This window comes from Symphalangus syndactylus, chromosome 18 (assembly GCF_028878055.3).
Source record: "Symphalangus syndactylus isolate Jambi chromosome 18, NHGRI_mSymSyn1-v2.1_pri, whole genome shotgun sequence".
Taxonomy (NCBI): Eukaryota; Metazoa; Chordata; class Mammalia; order Primates; family Hylobatidae; genus Symphalangus; species Symphalangus syndactylus.
In genome coordinates this window covers 26,003,680-26,025,558 of record NC_072440.2, presented here as the reverse complement: position 1 = coordinate 26,025,558, position 21,879 = coordinate 26,003,680, and the positions used below count along the sequence as shown (strand labels likewise).

The window sequence follows — 21,879 nt, the reverse complement described above, 5'->3', positions numbered from 1 at the left end:
ATTTCATTTAAATAAGTTTCATTATATACTGTATAAATAATTCCAATGAAAAAGAAAACAGGCCAGGCGTGATGGCTCATGCCTGTAATCCCAGCACTTTGGGAGGCCAAGGCAGGTGGATTACTTGAGGTCAGGAGTTTGAGACCAGCCTGGCCAACATGGCAAAACCCAGTCTCTACCAAAAATATAAAAATTAGCTGGATGTGGTGGTGCACGCCTATTGTCCCAGCTACTTGGGAGGCTGAGGCAGGAGACTCGCTTGAACCCGGAAGGCAGAGGTTGCAGTGAGCCGGGATCACACCACTGCACTCCAGCCTGTGCAACAGAGTAAGACTCCGTCTCAATAAAAAAAAAGAAAAAGAAAAGATAGTATACTCATGAATCCTACTTCCATTGTTATTCAATTTAATAATGAGGGTTTATTATGCCAGTAACTATAATAACTACAAATACAAAAATTTTGAGTTTTTAACAAATACAAATATACACACAAATACACCCTCATTGTTTAAAAATTAGTCATTCTAGTAATGTCGACAACTGTGCTAATGATGCTGTCATTGTGTGAAACTTCCTGAATGGTCCTACCATAACCATATTGACAGCAATTTATTACACAAAATAGAGCTATTTCAAATCATTTTGGTGATTTTAGAATAAAAATTAAATAAAAGCCTCATTATATTACAGGAAGAGCTTAAATTGATTGTCTTTATTTATATGACATGGCTCTGAATTAGTTTTCAATTTCTCTCAAAAATCATATCTACCATCAAAGATATCAGTGCCTTTAAAAAGTATTATAGGGACCAAAAATAGTTCTAAAATAAAAGTTATCAAACTGTTCTAAAAAGTGATAAAAATTTGTTAACACATCTCTTTGGCTTCTCAAGATATCCACTTTGAAAACCAAGTTTTTATTTGCATTTATAATGTCTGCTTTTTGAGGGTGAAGCAGGGTTAAGAAAGTAAGGATGAAAATGAGAAGAAATTACTTAGTGGTCATAACTGATACAGTGTTAAATGTTCTTAAAATTTGTAACATGCTTTCAAAATCCCAATGGCACCAGTTTTGGGAACAATACTTTAAAGGCATGCTGGCTTTTTCTTAATTCCACTTACTCTTCCACAAGAAAAAAGAAGGCGAACTCATTTACAACCTCTAATCACCAATCCATTATTTTGAAAACACAAATTCTACCAAAATTAATAATGTGGAACTCAAATATAGTTACTGTAGGAGTATTTTTCCATTTCAACATATTTGCTTTAAGATCTCTTATACGAACTGTTTTGCAAAAAAAACTGCTTCCCAAATTTGTTAGTGTTTGTAAGCAGTATTCCTAAGCATGTTCTACATAAATGAAAAATAACATCTTGGGTCAATGAAGCACTTACTGAAACACCTCCTACACAGATCAAGGTTTACTACTTCTGAATACTACAGTAATGAGACCGTACCTTTGTTATATTAGGACGTATCTTTTTTTTTTTCTTTTAAGAGCAATACTAGCCTGAACATTTTTTTAAATAACAATCTTTTGGCCACTAGAGGAGGTCAGTTATATTTTTCAATTTGAAAGCTGATACGAAGGTTACTACTGGTCAAAAAAAAAAAATAGTAATCTTTAGACTAAATCCAATATATATACCTTTATGCTTTAGACTTTGACACTTTGAGAACATTTAAAAGCATTTCAAATTATATAGTTCAAAGTTATCAATTAAATAAAATACCAGAAATGTCTAAAAACGGAATTGAACAAAAAGAAAAAGCCAGAAAACTTCTCTTAAAGTTGCAGCTAAATTTGGTAGCTTGGATTAATTATGTGGAAGATAAACTCGTACATTATCATTCTGCACAGCTTGTTCATCAGTCTATCTACCCTCCAAAGAAAGTGGTATAAAACATAGTAAAAAGGTTGGCTTTAAAAAAAAAATAGCACTTGCCTTTTGAAAACCTTCTTCTTTTTCCTAATAACACTCTGTAGCAAGAAGCACAGCAAAGAAATTGAGAGAGAAATTAAGTAACTTCCTCATGGTGTCAAAAATTACCTATTTATTAATGTCATAGTTCCTCACTCCCACTCCCTCCACCTAAACTACACTGTCTCTCTCCATTTTAATTATGGAAAATGAGAAAATACAAGATTAAATGTTAACATAAGCACAATAAAGGATTTTTCTGAAAATAAAATTCTGAAGCCCATAATAAAATCAAACAAGCTGTGTTGTGAGCATCCATACATTTAACTTCAATATTACTATTTTAAAACAAACCACATGAGAAGCCAGATACAATATCAAAGAGAGCAATTTAACCAATAAAATTGTAATTTAAAATACGCAATGGCAACAATTTTAGCTTGTCCAGTTCAATATAAATATATTAACTGAGATAAAAATTTAGCATGACAATTTCATGCTCATTAATATTAAAATTTATTTAGGCTTTCAAATACTTATGGGTTCCCCACTAGAGAAGTTATAGTCTGTAGCAAAAACCCCACAAGGATATGAGTGAGAAAATGGGCTTTTCAATCACTGTAACAGACAATTAGACACATTACTTATTACCTTCCCTGGGCTTCATTTTATCTTTAAAATGATATGGCTAGTCCAGAAGTGTAATTCTCTATACTAAACCTAAATACCAAAACTCAGGCTGAAAACGTACATATACAGTAGAAACCAAATAAGACAGTCCGTTGCTGAACCAGTTGCAGAGACATAACACATAATTCATTAAGAAAACTAACTTTATAAGAAAAGGCTCAACTGACAATGATTTCCAGGAACTGAACCACTCATGAATCAAATAAATTTTAAAACATTTATTTTCAAATAGTATTAAACAGGATTTTTATCATATTTCAATGGTCTAAAACCTAGGTACAGTACAATTAACTTCACTGAATACCCTATTTGGTTACCCTCAAGATACTTTTCTCAAATCACGCTGAAAATCACAACATTTGCAAAAATTAGCCCATAAACTACCACAGGAAAGCTTTTTCAAATCCTAGTCATTCCCATATCATAATTTAAAAACTAGTATCAAATATAGCAACTCATTTGCAGGTCGTTTATGGGAGTTGGTTATTCATTTGGCATTTTCTTCTACTAAACTAGAACATGTGATGAACTTTCCTTTACAGAAATATCTGAATAGGCAAAATGCTAAAGTGAGATGAAGCTGGAAAAACTAACCAGCGCCTATCATACACCCTAGTTCCTGTGTCTTAAGCAACGACTTACCTAACTCAGGGCTAAAAAGCTCAGTGTTACAAGTATACTAGAGAGGAAGAAGAGAGTAAGACATTGCTTAAGACCATCCAAAGTAAAAAAAAAAAAAGCCCAAATATAATATGGTACCATAGAAGTAGAGGGCCGTAACAACTGCCCCCATTTTCTGCTTGGTTTCAACCTTCTTTTCTTACACTTATAATTCAGGGCTTTTGATTCTGTAATATCATATACCTGTATCTATGGCTCCTTGTTTCTCTTAGGATCAAGTCCATGCTTTGCTAATAAGGTCTTGGTAGAGGTAGAAATACAATTACACTCAACTATCAGCCTCTATATTCATTTAGTATCCAATATTTAAAATGTGTCACAACAGTATTGGTATAACAGTGTTTTGTTCTAGCATGTACAGTCATGCACTGCATAATGTTTTTGTCAATGACAGACCACATATATGACGGTAGTTCCACAGGATTATAATACCATATTTTTATTGTACCTTTTTCTATGTTTTGACAAACAAATAATTACCATTGTGTCACAACTGTCTACAATATTCAGTACAATAGCATATTATACAGGTTTGTAACCTAGGAGCAATATGCTCTATCATATAGCCTAAGTGTGTAATAGACTACACCATCTATACATAAGTTCACTCTATGATGTTTGCACAACAACAAAATCGATAAACTATGCATTTCTCAGAATGTATCCCTATCGTTAAGAATGTGGGTATTTGTTATAAGGACAGACTACATGTTTTGAAACAGTGGAACTATCTTAACCATTAAGAATACAGTTCAGTAGTGGTAAGCATATCCACTTTATTGTACAATTAATCTCCAAAACTTTTTCAGCTTACAAAACTGAAACTCTATACCCATTAAACAGCAACATCCCATTTTTCCCTCCCCCCGTCCCTGGCAATCACCATTCTACTTTCTGTCTCTATGAATTTGACTATTCTATGCACCCAATATGAGTGGAATCATACAGTATTTATCTTTTGGTGACTGGCTTCACTTAGCATAGTGTCCTCACGCTTCAGTAGCATGTGGCACAATTTCCTTCTTTTTTAAGGTTGAGTGATATTCCATTGAATGGATATACCACATTTTGCTTATATATTTGTCCATCTATGTACACATAGGTTGCTTCCACGTTTTTGCGATTGTGAATCATACCAGGAACATGGGTATACAACTCTCTTCAAGATCCCTCTTTCATTTCTTTTGGGTAAATATCCAGAAGTGGTAGATCATATGTTAATTCCATTTTTCATTTTTTGAGGAATTGTCACACTATTTTCCACACTGGCTGTACTATTTTACATTCCTATCAACAGGGCACAAGGGTTCCAATTTCTTTACATCTTTGCCAACACTTGTTATTTATTTGATAATAGCCACCCTAATGGGTTTAAGGTGGTATCTCATTATACTATTAATTTGACTCTGTCACTCAGGCTGGAGAGCAATTTTTATAACTGCTCATGCACTGACTTTCACTAAGATTTTTATTTCTTCATACAGCTTAGAGATATTGTCCAGTATGCTTACATTTCACTTCAGAGGACTCCCTTAAGCATTTCTTGCAGTGCAGGTCTAGTAATCTCAGCTCATTGCAACCTCTGCCTCCCAGGCTCAAGCAATACTCACAGCTCAGCCTCTCAAGCAGCTGGGACTACAGGTGCACACCACCACGTCCAGCTAATTTTTGTATTTTTTGTAGAGATGGGGTCTCATTATGTTGCCCAGTCTGGTCTTAAACTCCTGGGTTCAAGCGATCCACCCACCACTGCCTCCCAAAGTGCTGGGATTATAGGCAAGAGCCGCTGTGCCCAGCCTTTCTGATTTAGTCTTGGCCAGTGTTGTGTTTCTAGGAATTTGTCCATTTCATCTAGGTTACCCGATTTTATGGCATACAATTTTTCATAACGTCTTACAATTCTTTTTATTTTCTATAGTCAGTAGTACAGTAATCCCCTCTTTTCCCTGGTTTCATGTGCATAGATTGAGTTACCTGTGGGAAATTCTGATCCAAAAATAGGTGAGTATAGCACAGTAAAACATTTTGACAGGGAGGGAGGGAGGGGGAAATAGGGGGAGAGAAGGGAAAAGAAACAGTCAGAGTGAGTATGCACATGTGCTCACATTCATATAACTTTTACTACAGTATACTGTTATAACCATTCTATTTTATTATTTGTCATTGTTGGTAATCTCTTACTGTGCCAAATTTCTAAAATAAACTTTATCATAAGTATGTATGCATAGGAAAAAAATTTATATATATACATATGGAGCTCGGTACCATCTGTGGTGTTTCAGGCATCCACTTGGGGTCTTGGAACATATCCCCTTGTGAATAAGGTAGGAATCCTATAACATCCCTACGTTAATTCCTGATGTTGGTAATTTGAGTGTTCTTTTTTCCTTAGTCCATCTAGCTAAAGGTTTGTCAAATTTCTTGATCTTTTTAAATAATCAAGTTTTAGTTCCAATGATTTTCTCTATTGTTTTTCTATTCTCATTTGGTTGATTTCTGCTCACATCTGTATTATTTCCTTCCTTCTGCTAGGTTTGGATTTACATTATTTTCCTTTTTAATTTGTAAAGCTATGTTGTTGATTTGAGGTCTTGTTTACTAATGTTAAGTGTTTATAGCTATATTTCCCCCTTAGCACTGCTTTCACTGTATCCCCAAAGTTTTGGTATGTTTTTATTCAACTCTAAGCATTTTCTAATTTCCCTTGTAATTTCTTCTTTGATCCACTAGTTGTTTAACTTCCATGATTCTGTAAATTTTCCAGTTTTACTTGTTACTAATTTCTCAAGTCACCCAGCTGTGGTCAGAGAGGACACTTTATATGGTATTTATTTCAAAATGGAATAAGATTTAATCTGTGTCCTAATACATGATCTACCCTAGAAAATGTCCCATGTGTACTTGAGAAAAATGTATATATTATAGTTTGGTACAGTGTTCTCTATATGTCTTTTAGACCTAGTTGGTATATTGTGTTAAGTTCTCTGTTTCTTTACTTAATTCTGACTGGTCTATTACTGAAAAAGGGCATTGAATTATTATTGTAGAACTGTCTATTTCTCCTTTAATTCTGTTTTTGTTTCATATTATTTTGATGGTCTGTCATTAGATATGTTTATAATTGTTATAGTCTTCTTGCTGCAGTGAACTTTTATTAATACACAATGTCCTTATTTGTCTCTTAAAACCTTCTCTAACTTAAAGTCTATTTTCTCTGATATTACTATAGCTAACCCTGCTCTCTTTTGGTTGCTATTTGCATGAGTATTTTCTTCCATTCTTTCACTTTCAATCTGTTTGTTGTCTTTGGATCTGAAGTGTCATATAGACAGCATATAGTTGATCATGTTTTTTTTGTTTGTTTGTTTGTTTTGCTGTCACCCAGGCAGGAGTGCAGTGGCGCGATCCTGGCTCACTGCAACCCCTGCCGCCCAGGTTCAAGCAAGTCTCCTGCCTCAGCCTCCCGAGTAGCTGGGATTACAGGCACCTGCCACTGCGCTCAGCTAATTTTTGTAGTTTTAGTAGAGACGAAGTTTTACCATCTTGGCCAGGCTGGTCTTGAACTCCTGACCTCGTGATCCACCCACCTCAGCCTCCCAAAGTGCTGAGATTACAAATGTGAGCCACTGCGCCTGGCCTGATCATGTATTTTTAATTCATTCTGTCAGTCTATCTTTCAATTGAAGAGTTGGATCCATTAACATTTAAAGCAGTTACTGATAAGGAAGAACTTACTTCTTTTTGCTATTTTCTATGTGCCTTATTAGCATTTTTGTCCCTCATTTCCTGCATCACTGTCTAGTTTATCACTGTTTAGTTGATTTTTCTTTTTTTTTTGAGACCGAGTCTCACTCTGTCACCAGGCTGAGTGCAGTGGTGCAATCTCGGCTCACTGCAACCTCCACCTGCTGGGTGCAAGAGATTCTCCTATCTCAGCCTCCCAAGTAGCTGGGACTACAGGCCCACGTGACCATGCCCAGCCAATTTTTGTATTTTTAGTAGAGACTGGGTTTTGCCATGTTGGCCAGGGTGGTCTTGATCTCTTGCCCTTGTGATCCGCCCACCTCGGCCTCCTAAAGTGCTGGGATTACAGGCATGAGCCACTGCACCCGGCCTAGTTGATTTTTCATAGTGAAATATTTGAATTTTTTTCATATTTCCTCTTGTGTATTTCTATAGCTATTTTTTTTGTGGTTATCATCGGGACGATATTTAACATCCTGAAATTACAACACTGTAATCTGAACTTAAACTAGTTTAACTTCAGTAACATACAAAAACTCTACTCCTTTGCAGCTCTGTCTTCAGCCCTTTCAGTTGTTGATGTCAAAAAATTACATCTTTATATTCTGTGTGACTAAAAAAATAAGCAAATATTCTTTTAAATCCATTAGTCTACTATACAGAAAACAAAATCTGCAATTACAAACCAGTTACGATACTACTAGCTTTTAGACTGTGTTCTTAAACATGTATCATTTTCTTAAATCATGTAGAAAACAAAACGCAGAATTACAAATTGTTGTTACAATAATTCTAATTTTTATACTTGCTCATGCACTGACTTTTACTAAGATTTTTATTTCTTCATACAGCTTAGAGGTATTGTCCAGTATGCTTACATTTCACTTCAGAGGACTCCCTTAAGCATTTCTTGCAGTGCAGGTCTAGTGGTAAAGAGCAAAGCTAATTCCCTTAGCTTTTGTTTATGTGGGCATGTTTAAATTTCTCCCTCACTTGATTCCCTCTTTTTACTGCTGGAAAACTAATTTTTTCTTTCTTTCTTTAAGAGACAAGGACTTGCTATTTTGCCAGGCTAAACTTAAACTCCTGGGCTCAAGTGACTCTCCTGCCTCAGCCTTCCAAGTAGCTAAGACTACAAGCACACACTGCCACACCTGCTATCTCCTTCTCTTTTGAAGGACACTTTTGTCAGACATAGCATTGGGTTTTTACTGAGATGAGGTCTTGCTATGTTGCCAAGGCTGGTCTCAAACTCTTGGTTATAAATGATCCACCTGCCTCTGCCTCCTGAGTAGCTGAGATTACAGGTGCAATGCCACCATGCCTGGCTCCACAAATACAGGAATCTTGGTTGACAGTTCTTTCCTTTTAGCACTTTGAATATATTGGCCCAGACCTTCTGGCTTCTAAAGTTTCTGACAAGAAATCTCTTAATTATATTGAGGATTCCTTTCATATGATGAGCTGCTTCTGATTGCTTTCAGGATACTCTGTATGTCTTTCGAAAGTTGATTATATCTGTGAATCTTATTTGGAGTTCATTAAACTTCTCACATGTTTATATTCATGTCCTTCATCAAATTTGGGAAGTTTTCAGCCATTATCTCTTTGAATACTCTTTCTGCTCATTTCTCTTTTCTCCTGGCACTCTCAAAATGTATATGGAGGTCTGTCAGATGTGTCCCGTAGTTCTCTTAGGCTCTGTTCACTTCAATCTTTTCTTTTTGTTCTTCAAACTAAATCATATCCATTGTCCTACATTTAAGTTCATTGACTGTTCTGTTTGTGCAAATCTGCCTTTGAATACCTCTAGTGAATTTTGCATTTCAGTTACTATAGTTTCTAGCTCCATAATTTCTTTTTATTTCTTTTCAGGTTTTCTATTTCTTCATTGATACTTCTATTTTGTTCATTTATCTTTTTCTTAACTTTCCCCACATCTTCCTTTAGTTATTTGAGTATCATTAAGGTAGTTGCTTTAAAGTCTTTTGTCTAGTAGATCAGCCATCAAGTCTTTTTCAGGGACAGTTCCTGTTGATCTACATTTTTCCCTTGAAAAGGCCACATTTTCCTGTTTCCTTCTATGCCTTGTGTTTTTTTGTTGAAAACTGGAACTTTGAATTTACTAGTGTGGTAACTCTGAAAATTAGATTCTTTTTTTTCCTCAGAGTTTGTTATTTGTTATTGTTATTTTTTATTGTTGTAGGCTATTTCTGTGCCAAGGATCCAGCCTGAGGCGGAAAGGTAAGGTCTTCTTAGGATTTTTTCTAGCCCTGCACCTTTCCTGAGCATGCACAATCATCACTTTCTAATTTTTCCTGTATATGCAGTTGTTTATGAATGTCCTAGTCTTTCATGTCTTGCTCCCAAAAGGAAAAAGATAAAAGTTAAGGAGAAAGAGGGCAGTGGCCCTTCAAATCCCCTGGAAATCACTACAGCCAGAGCGGGGAGGGATCTGCAACAACAATGGTCACCCACCTCCTTGTCTGCACCTCTGTGATAAGAAGCCATAACTGGCAGTCAGAGCATAGATCCCTAGTATTTAGAGGACAGAATCCTTTGTGCTCACTCTGGTTCCCACAAGTTGTGTATGGATTGCTCTAGGAACACATGCACAGCTGCCTGCCAGGGGGCTGGGATGGGTGGAGGTACAGGAAGCTACCACTGTGTTAAGAGCTGAAATTAACCGAAATTAACAGCAATTTACCACTCAAGCCTTCCCTGGAACTTGCAAGCCTTTAGTAGACTCCAGAGTTTCAAAACAGTTATATCAGACATATCTGGCTAGTGTAATTGTTTTCTAGGTGGGGAGACAGATTCTTGGTGCTTCCTGCTCTGCCATCTTCCCCAAATCCTATCGCCATCCATAATGATTTTGAAGGAAAAGGTACACAGAAGAGAAAAATATACCGTTGTCTGGGTTATAAGACTGAAGGTAGTTTCTATATTTTCTTCCTTTTTTAAAAAAAATTTATTTATTTATTTATTTATTTATTTATTTGAGATGGAGTTTTGCTCTGTTGCCCAGGCTAGAGTGCAGTGGCGCGATCTCGGCTCACTGCAAGCTCCGCCTCCCGCGTTCATGCCATTCCCTGCCTCAGCCTCCCGAGCAGCTGGGACTACAGGTGCCTGCTACCACGCCTGGCTAATCTTTTTTTTGTATTTTTAGTAGAGACAGGGTTTCACCATGTTCGCCAGGATGGTCTCGATCTCCTGACCTCGTGATCCACCCACCTCAGCCTCCCAAAGTGCTGGGAAAGGCGTGAGCCACCACGCCCGGCCTTTTTTTTTTTTTTTTTTTTGTTAAAGAGACAGGGTCTCATTGTGTTACCCAGGCTAACGTGCAATAATGTGATCATAGCTCACTGTAGCCTCAAACTCCAGGCTCAAACAATCCTCCTGACTCAGCCTTCCCAGTAGATGGGACTACAGGCGTGTGCCACCATGCCCGGCTTGTATTTTCTTACTTTATAATTAACAAATATTACTTTAAAAAACCATGGTTGAGGAGTCAATAACATTTATGTAATACAACAATTTGCAGGAATAGTTTTAAGACTTGATAAACATTGTTAGAGCTAACTGTATATTTTAGGTTGCTGTTCTTGAAAAAAATGTTACCACTTACCAATCAATAATCAATGTTCTCATAATCTATTCAATTTCATTTTTATGTAAAATGGGGCTTCTGTGAGAAATAACATATTAAAGTGCTGAATTATTCCTTCTATCCCTCTATAGATCAGAGGAGTACTATTAAAAAGAACAAGAGGCTAAGAACTGAACAGCAACATAAGCATTCCTATATTAATCATTATTTGCCTATGAAGTACATGGACTTCCTGTGTGACTGAAAAATGATAGAACTGTTTTCAGTTAGGGTAATATTTTAACCTGCGGGATACTAATTTACTTTGCTACCTATTTTTATTATTCCTACCCCAATGTTGTTTTTCATTCTTAGTATCAGACAAGCTGAGAATACGTACCAAGCAATAAAGATAATATAAGTACAATACTTTTAAGTGATTGATTAAAAAGATTTATTTGATGAAAAAGTGCAGTTCTGTGTTGACTTTAGGAAACATTTTCTCCCAGTTAAAGTCCTAATACTCAGCAAGAAAAACTGGAAAACAGTTTACATTGCTGTCAATATGTATAAGCCATGTCTCCCACCATTACTTTTCCATACTAAATATAGAAAAAAGCAGAATCCCATGTGTCCCAGTGACTGTCAGAAATCTTCCCTCTTCATTAAATAAAAATTTAAATACCACAATAGGGCATTGTACAGAAATAACTTTTGCAGTATGTAATCTCGTTTTCTTTAATCTTCTGTAAGAATTATATGGAACAGTTATTCGACCCTAGATTAACTTTTTTTTATAACTTGTTATCTAAATAGTTTACAAATTACAGACGAAAAAAGGATAGAGAAATAAGCTGAAAATCTAGTAACAGTAACCTAAATTGTTAGTGGCAAACACATAGTAAACGTTATAAAAACTTGAAAATCTGGTAAACTCTATGCAAAATTATAAAACGCATTTTCAGGACATTATACTTGTATAACTGCCAGTCCTACCCCTTCCTTTAAACTTTCTTTAAAAACAAATAATTAACAAATTCATAGTAATGTGGTGTGAAATGGCAATCAGACTTTTTTCTTTTTACTTTGGGACATACTAAGAGATTAAGGTAGTTATGGGTTGAAATCAAAACAGAGAAAAATGACAAACTGAGGAAACAGAAACTAAGAATAGGATAGGAGAGCAAAAGTTATGAATAAACAGGAATTACAAAAAAGAGAAAAGAAATAATAGGATGAAACATATTAACTGTAGCTGAGGGCAGGTGATTGGAGTTTTGTTAACAATAAAAGCACTTGAGTTAAGTATACAATTCCAACTTTCCTTGCAGGTAGCGTATTCTAAATTTTCTTGGTTGCTGGAAATTTTCCCATTTCTCAAGAGAATATAGGTTGGCCTCTAGTCCCTATAACCTAAACAGCTTAATTAAAATGAATGGACCTATGACATCAATACTTCTGAGAGCTTCAAATTTTCAATATGCATGTGAGCAGAGGGGACATCTATGCTCAGCTTTAGTAGATACTGAAAAATTGTTTTCCAAGTGTGTGCACAATTTATAACTTACATCAGCAATGTATGAGATTACTTGTTGCTCCACGTCCTCATCAACACTTGGTGTTTTTTTTTTTTTTAAAGCCATTCTGATGGGTATATGGTGTTATCTCACTGAGGTTTAAATTTGCATTTTTCTGATGATTAATAGAATGGAGTACCTTTATTTATGTTTATTACCCATTTGAGCACCCTATTATGAAGGAGCAGTCAAATCTTCTGGCTTTCTGCCCCTTAAATGAACTTCCTAAACTTTTTGTATTGATTTGTAACAATCTCCCTGTCTTTTTGACATAATATCTTAAGTTACATCTCTTCATTGGTTATATTAGTTAATATGACTAGCTATCTAAATATCTTCTTTCTTCACTACTCAGTGTACAATCTTCCCAATCCTTTCACTATCTTGGTAAAAGCTAAGCACCTTCCCAGACAGAAGAAACCACCTGAAAAATCACTGACCTTTCTTCTCTCTCCAAGATTTACTTTTTGAAGTATTTGGGTGTAAACCAAAAATAAAATTCTAGGCGCCCCACCAACTGGCTGAATGTACCCTCCTCCTGGCCAAGGGGACCCAACTAAACCTGAAAAACAGTTCAGACCATGACTGGAAGGGAAGTGGGTCAGGTATGCCTCATTATACTCTCCTTCCTTGGGAGTTCAGGCACAAGGCTGACCAGCATTAACATTAAAATAGAGATTCTAAGACTAACAGAACAGACTCTATAGCTTCCAACCTGACTCTAGTATAACATCACATGGCAGAGAGTAGGGCCCTGAAAGAAACCAAAGTATTTTACACCAAAATATGTTTATTTGACATATTTTGAAATGGCCCCACAAAACTGTCTCTTATAGGGGAAACTTACTTCCTATAGAGAATAGAGAACCTTTCCCGATCCAGGTCTTTTTCTGATCCCGAATGAGTCTAGAGCCTTGTAAGGATCTGTATAGAAAACATTTGCCTTCTACTGCCTCTAGTGAGGCAGCCACCCATGAGACTTCATCTATGTAAGAAATAATCTTGGTCTTCACAATCCCTTGTCTTAACCCAGCCACTTCTTTCTATTGATTCTAAGCCTTCAGATAATAAAACAACAAAATGCCAATCAGAAAATATTTGAATCCACCAATGACCTTGTATGCTTCCCACCCCTTCCAAGTTTTCCTGCTTTTCTGGACTGAACCAATGTATGCCTCACATGTATTGTTGATGTTTTATGTCTCCTAAAACATAACCCAAGCTGTAACCCAACAACCCTGGGCACATGTTCTCAGGACCTCCTAGGGCTGTGTCATGGGTCATGATCCATAACCTTGACAAAATAAACTTCTAATGTCTCAGATGCCAGTTTTCAAATACTGCAGGCAGGAAAAACTGACAAATATGAAGTTACTTTATAAACCCTTGACAACGGAATTGTTTTTATTCCAGAAGACTATAAAAACTAAAGGGGGTTGGTTGGTACCTTGTTTTCCTCTTTGATTTCACCAACTTCAAAAATGCTGGTAGTTTGATACTATCTACATTGTGGTGTTTTAAAAAAATTTACTAACCGTGTATGGATTACTGCATGCAGTTTGGCAGTTAACTCCCATTATTAGGAACCAAATTCTTGATTTTAATGACTGAAACATCCAGAGACAACATGAAGTTTCTTTGCTGCTTAATAAAGGTCAGTTGTGATTCTATGTACTGATTTTTCTACAACTTGAGAAAACGGCAGAGCCCCGACTACTGTGAGAACTATTAATGAGTCCTTCCCTCAAAATTTAAAACTCCTGAATGTAAAGAGGAAGTAAAATTTGATCCTGTGTCATCATCATATGATGCAAATAGGTAAATGGAGACTTGGTTCTAATACACTCATGAAATTGCTTATATGAAGTAAACACTCAAAATAATAAGTTATATTTGCATTCTTAAACACTTCCCAGTTAAATCACATTCAAATGCAAAGCTGTTTTATATAATTTATAAAGCAGATAAGTATAGAAAGGGTATCTGTTAAAATCCAATATTGATTTAAAATGGCACAAACCAACAGTATGACTTTATATGACCTTGATATTTAAAAACTACTAAGAGTTAATAATTCTGCCATCTAGCTATTTTAGAAGTTTCCTAAGATTATGTCAAATTTAAGACAAAAAAAATGAAAGTGTCAACTAAGTAGAAATTGCTCTTAAAATTAAAAAAACATAGCAAATCAAACTGATTCTGACAGAGCATGGGGAAAATATTTCATTATGGCAAAGGCAACAAAATTTTTAAAAGATCTCTAAATGGGTCTTGAGCTTCACTTAGATGGCTCAACAATGGGGTTCTCTCAGTAAAAAACTTTTTTCACACTTCATTTTATTTCAAGTAAAATATATGTTCCTTTCAAAAAGTGTTTTCCACATAATTTCCTCAAACAGAAATCTCTAACCTTCTCAGGTTGAGAATAAACCTTTCTTTCAAAGTTCATTGATGCTTCACACGTGAATTCGGCCTTCACAAAGGCTAAGAACAATTCCACAAATATTAAATGACAAGACAATTGCCTCTAGATTCCCACTACAGAAAATCAACATCTGTAAAAATTACCATTTGGATTCTTCCTCCCTAATTTTATATTTTCATATGAATCTTTGTGTCATGGATAATTTCCACAATGTGGGGAAAGTCTGTGTGGCCCATAGGCACCAACACTTTAGGATCTACTAAGGTTGCTCCCTTATGGAAATACGAATGTCATATGATTACCATAAACTCTGTCAGAGGCTTTCAAGAAACTTAACTTTTTCAAGATGATTTTTAAATCCGCTAGCATCAGGAAAGCCTTCGTGCTAGTTTTAGGGATTTGAGGGGTTGAAGTGGGGGAGTCCATTTTTTTCATAGTAAGCAGAAACTTTGTTTAATCAAAATCACATGTATTCTAATTGTAGAAGATTCTGAAAATAATCCTATAATTTAAAAAAATAATAGCATCAAAAGATGGTTTATTATATATCTTTGATAAATTGTACAGAAAATGCTCACAGAGCCCTTTGACAATAGGCACCTCTTTACTAGAAAAATGTTAGCTTAACTTTATACAATCTTAACTTTAATTCATACAGCTTTCAGTTTTTTTTAAAGAACTTTTACAAACACTATCTCATTTGACCTCAAGACAGCATGAAAGATGGCTAAGACATTTAAAACAAAACCCTATCTTTAAAAATAATTTAGCGTTGTCTCCAAATCATAAGGAGAAATGCAGAATATTAATGGATTTCACAGAATAAAGCCAGCACAATATTTCTAAATAAAATTACTGGTCTGGTATACATATGTCCTTTTCTATGTTATAAATTGAAATATAATTTTTGAATTTAAGAATGACCTCGGGAATAACTTTTTTCTGCAGGGGCTGCTGTATAATGTCACATTGAATTATGTGATTTCTAATGCATTGAGAACATTTAAATCATACAGTCATTTCATTAAAACTTTTCTTGTAGTGAGCAACCATTCTAGAATGGATGCCAAGGAGGGCAAAAACAGTAAAGCTAGACAGAAAGTATTCTGTCAGTAATCACTGTAATACAAACCATGAGGATTTTAAGGGGGAAAAGCCTTCAAATATCACAAATTTCTCCCATGAAATCTGTTTTACAATACTGTAAATTATTTCAAATAAAAAATTTGCGTGCCCAATGCTTTGCTGATTCCTACAAAGAAGTTTAATTAGAATATGCCTGGTTCTTGGGTCAGAAAGACCTAGGTCTGAATGCTGGCTTCTTCACTAACTAGTTGATTGACCTTGGACAAGTTATTTCACCTCTCTATGCCCCAATTTCCTAATCTGTAAAAATAGGATAATAATGCTAATCTCATGAAAGTGAGGAAAAAAATGAGATAATATATATAAATTGTTTATCATGTTAGGCATACATAAATCCTCAAAAATATTAGCTATCTTCATTACCATCACCATTATTATTGTTTAGAAGTCCTGTAAAATAAAACTCATTTTGTTTGCACATGTGTATGTATGAGAGAGAGAGAACGCGCGAGTGAGAGTGGCGGGCGCGTGAATGTGCATGTGTGAAATAGATCAATACAAAGAATTTATAATGAGCATAAGGGTCTCCTGGGAAGGAAGGAAAAGAAACCCCCGACCTCTACCTCCAGATGTTGAAAATAACTAAAACCTTCCAGGTAAGCCCTAACAAAAGCCCATGCAATGGCATCAGAACAGAAAAACACAGGTCTACTAATGGCAAGTGGTGCACTGGTGAAGCAACTATGAAATGAACTGAATAAGCTGGAATGATGGGTGCCCAGGCTAACTGCAAAGTATAATACTACTGTTTTATCATGGATAGGTTATTTTGTTGCTTATTTTTGTTAGGGTGTGTGGATGCTGAGGGTATGGTAACACATACCGTAAACTATCATTTTTTTCCTCCTTTCAATAACTTACCAAGGCCACTTAGCTAGTATTAGTTGGTGCTAATGCAGTTTTTGCATTGTTGAAATTTGCCGTTTGATATTGGATTACATTCTTAAATAAATGTGGTTATATTATACATTATTTTAATGTGCATTTCTTGCTTTATGTTTTTTGCTAATGACTTATTACTTGCTGTTTGTATCTATTTTAGACTATGAAAATGATGTCAGACAAAAAGCAAATAAAGCAAATTCAAATGATTTTCTTATTTGAGTGCAAAATGGGTCATAAAGCAGCAGAGACAACCTGCAACATCAACAATGCATTTGGCCCAGGAACTGCTAACGAACGTACAGTGCAGTGGTGTTTCAAGAAGTCTGCAAAGGAGATGAGAGCCTTCAAGATAAGAAGTGTAGTGGCTGGCCATCGGAAGTTTACAACGACCAACTAAGACCAATCTTTGAAGCTGATCCTCTTACAACTACACAAGAAGTTGCTGAAGAACTCAATGTCGACCATTCTACAGTTGTTTGGGATTTGAAGCAAATTGAAAAGGTGAAAAAACTCGATTAAGTGGATGCTTCATGAGCTGGGTGAAAATTTTAAAAATCGCAGTTTTGAAGTGTCATCATCTCTTATTCTACACAACAATAAAGAACCATTTCTCGATCGGATTGGGACATGTGATGAAAAGTGGATTTTATACAGCAACTGGTGATGACCAGCTCAGTGGTTGGACCAAGAGAAGTTCCAAAGCACCTCCCAAAGCCAAACTTGCACCAAAAAAAGGTCATGGTCACTGTTTGGTGGTCTGCTGCCGGTCTGATCCACTACAGCTTTCTGAAACCCGGTGAAACCATTACATCTGAAAAGTATGCTCAGCAAATCCATGCGACGCACAGAAAACCGCAATGCCTACAGCCAGCACTGGTCAACAGAAAGGGCCCAATTCTTCTTCACAACGTCTGACTGTACGTTGCACAACCAATGTTTCAAAAGTTGAACAAACTGGGCTATGAAGTTTTGCCTCATCCGCCATATTCACCGGAGCTCTTGCCAACTGACTACCACTTCTTCAAGCATCTTGACAACTTTTTGCAGGGAAAACGCTTCCACAACCAGCAGGATGCAGAAAATGCTTTCCAAGAGTTTGTAGAATCCCAAAGCACAGATTTTTATGCTACAAGAATAAACAAACTTATTTCTTATTGGCAAAAATGTGTTGATTGTAATGGTTCCTATTTTGATTAATAAAGATGTGTTTGAGCCTAGTTAAAATGATTTAAAAAATCATGGTCCAAAACCACAGTTACTTTTGCACTAATCTAATACACAGTAGTGCCAGGATTCAAATCCACATTTGCCAGACTCTGGAGTCTGAAATCCAGTACTGAAACAGCCACCAATATAATATACTGTCCTGTTTGACAATCCATGGGCGAAAAGAAAAATGAGTTCATATTTATCTTGCATAGGTATAGTAGGAGAATTCAGATTATACACCATAATTTGCAGGAGGTTAGCTCATGGGAATTGTTCATAAACAGTTTACTAATGGCAACAGACAGGCAAGAGAATTAACACAAAATTGAATACTCAGAAATCACAAACTGAAAGACAGTACAGTCTCAGGCAAATTAACTTAATTTTAATCTAAACCTGTTTCCTCTTCTGCAAAATAATACTTTATTTTTCAGGATAGTAGGGAGAAAATACAACACACAAAGCACTTAATACAATGATTAGTACTTGGTGATCCTCAATAAGTGGTAGCTCCTATCATTATCATCATTATGCCTGTACAATTTTATATAGAGGATCAAGACAACAGTGCACACTTAAATCGTAAAATTACTAAACTTAGCTTCTACAATCAATATTCCTTAATGATACTGAAGAATGAATCAAGAAACATCTCACTAGCCCTGGTCTATGAGAGGAAAAAAAAACAATGACAACATTTGAAATTTCTCCTTCTTACATGTTAAATAACTCAACAATTTACTTTTAGAATTCATATTCTAAATATGAATTCACTTAAATATTCACTGATAGGCTGCTCAGTTGGCATACATCACATATTTTACTTTAGTACATTAAATAGTATTAACAACAATTAACAATGATTTCTCCTAGTATACAAACTACCTTTAAAAATAAGAAAGGGTGGCCGAGTGCAGAGGCTGACACCTGTAATCCCAGCATTTTGGGAAGCTGACATGGGCAGATCACTTGAGTTCAGGGGTTCAAGATCAGCCTGGGCAACATGGCGAAACCCTGTCTCTACCAAAAATACAAAAAATTAATTAGCCAGGCACGGTGGTGCATGCCTGTAGTCCCAGCTACTTGGGAGGCTAAGGTGAGAGGATCATTTGAACCGAGGAGGCAGAGGCTGAAGTGAGCCGAGATCACACTCCATGCTGGGTGACAGAGTGACCTCATCTCAAAAAAAAAAAAAAAAAAAGGGGCAAGCTTGTACAATGCATCACAACCCTGCAGTTGAGTATTTTTTTCAAGAACTAAAAATCACTCAAAATTTGTTAACTCAGCTTAAGTCCCACTGCTCTGAGAGAGACCCAAAGATTAAATCTATCCATTGTTCAAAGATGTAAAGAAATCAACAGTATAGGAGAAATATATACTTTGTGCATTAATCTTCACTAAAGAAAGAAAACACAAAACGGGAACCTTGCAAAGGAACTGTCATTGGACTTAACAGAGAAAAGTGAGCAAAATAAAATATGTTTAATTAAAACAGAAAAAAACTTGCCCTGTAATAAAAATCAACTCATTAAGCCCTTGAAGGTCATCTCCATTAAAAATATAGAAATTAATTCTACTTAATAACATCTTTAATCACTACTGAGACGGCTGGCCCTGATTAACATGAAACAGGCTGTTCTCCTTATAAGCACATTTAGCTTCTGTCACCTAATGTAAAACTCTTCATCCAGAAACAAGATGGTATAATTTAGTGAATTTAGTTGAGACTCCAAGTCTCTTGCTTTTCCTATATGCCATAAATGGGGAAATATATCAGTCATTCTGGTAAGTAACTTTGAATATTATCTCATTTATGTCTTACTACTACTTTTAGCAGAAGTACCAACATGGCAGCTGAGAATAAACACTAAGAAGAGGTTAATTAACATGGCCAAGCTCACACATGTCATACATGGCAGAGGCTGCATATATGGCCTGGCTCCAGAGCATTGAGATTTTTTGAATACTAGCTTATTTCTCTTTTAAATAATAGAAAAACAATAAATTTTTTCCATATTTAGACTTTTCTGAAGTAACATTACCAAGATAACTAAGACTTAGAAAATGTTTAAAACACTTAACACTAAAGTTTAAATATATAGTCCTAAAGCTAAAACAAACAAAAAAAGAAAGGTAACAAAGTCAATTTTATTTAGGCTGGGAGAAATCTTAAATCAATAAACCAAGAAAGAAAAGCTAATACGATTGATAAAGAAGTATGCGATTGTGAAATCTCAGGTGAGACTGGTTTTTCTTGGGTGTGTGCGTGTAGGGGTGTGTGTGTGTGTGTTCTGTGCTTGTTAAAAATACCCAAAACAGTGCCTGAGATTTCACAATTGTGAGATTTCACAATCGTATACTTCTTTATCAATCGTGTTAGTTTTTCTTTCTCAAGCCAGACTGGTTTTTCTTGGGTGTATGGGTATAGGGGTGTGTGTGTGTGTGTGTGTTGTGTGTGTGTGTGTGTGTGTGTTTTGTGCCTGTTAAAAATAACCAAAACAGGTGATTCAACTACAACTTTGTGAAACTCAAAAGAACAAGTACAGGCAAGTATGTAAACAAGCAAAACTTCTCTCGAGTCATACTCAAGAATGACATGGTGGATTTAGAACATTCTCTGTTTGTTTTATCATGGTATTACTGAATTAGCTAATAATACAGATTTATTAATGTATTTCTTTAGTCTACTTAATATTTATTAACAGAAGTCAAAGACTAGCTTTAAATTATATGAATGTACCCTATATATTTATATAAAGAAGACTTTCTATAGGTTTACCATTAGATAGCCTCACATTTACAAAGAATAACTGGTTTACAAATGTTCGTACTAAGAAGTTACCCAAATAGTTATAACAAAAATTAACATTGAAGCTTTTATAAGTTAGGGTTTTATAATCCAATGTTATTTCAAAAATCCTTTTATTTAGATCATTAAAAAGGTATTTATTACGAAGCAAAACCTAAATAAAAAATTGAAATGTGTTTTATGAAAAAGGAAATATTTTTGTTTTAGTTAACAATGAAAAATATTTATCTTTTTTTTGAGATGGAGTCTTGCTCTGTTGCCCAGACTGGAGTGCAGTAGCCCAATCTCGGCTCACTGCAACCTCTGCCTCCCGGATTCAAGCGATTCTACTGCCTCAGCCTCCTGAGTAGGTGGGATTACAGGCGCTCACCACTAAGCACGGCTAATTTTCCTATTTTTAGTAGAAAAGGGGTTTCACCATGCTGGCCAGGCTGGTCTTGAACTCCTGACCTCAGCTGATCCACCTGCCTCGGCCTCCCAAAGTGCTGGGAATACAGGCGTGAGCCACCACGCCCAGCCGAATAATAGTTATCATAGCAAATACCCTTAGTACAACTAAAGTGTTAAAAATAAAAATTATTTCAAAAATTTACATATGAACTGCTTTAATCTTTATCACCCAAATAATGCTCAATGTTTCAGTAACTAATGTCACATGTCAACTTTTTTTTTAAGGTATTGTCAACAATCTCTTACCTAGTCCTCCATGGACAGGTAAACATTAGGGATCTTACCTTGTGCTGCTCAATGGCATCTATCCATTGCTGTCTATGATCTGGATCCTGAGCACGAAGATACCAAACACTATCATTTACACTAATATCAAATCGACATTCATCAAAATCGTGAGGCTGTGGAGAAAAAGTAGAAAATGAAAAGCAAAGCTAATTATATCCTTAGAAGTGTTACACCCCAAAGCCAAAACATGAACAGACTCATTCTGTGCTGGTGGGAGACTTGTTACTTTTTATTTTTCTACTCAAATAACTTACCTGAAGATGTCTCAGATAAGAATGTACAAAGACACAGTTACGAAAAGCCAAATTTCAGTCACTACTCTTACAAATGAGTTGCCACATATGCTACAAACATCTATTTCTAAAAAGAGCTAATATTTTTCATCAAATGCTTTGAGTTAACTAGTGAGAACACCACCAAAAGGATAACTTTTATTTTTATTTATTTTTGAGGTGAGAGT

General features: G+C 35.6%; 1 protein-coding gene across 2 annotated transcripts in view; it reads right to left on the bottom strand.

Moving 5' to 3' along the window:
* CERT1 (ceramide transporter 1) overlaps positions 1-21,879 on the bottom strand; it is a 140,988-nt gene that overhangs the window by 65,952 nt on the left and 53,157 nt on the right. For both annotated transcript variants that reach the window (XM_055253146.2, XM_063623149.1), the window contains exon 4: positions 21,416-21,532. In XM_055253146.2, the coding sequence (XP_055109121.2) occupies positions 21,416-21,532 (117 nt within the window). The remainder of the gene's footprint in view (positions 1-21,415; positions 21,533-21,879) is intronic.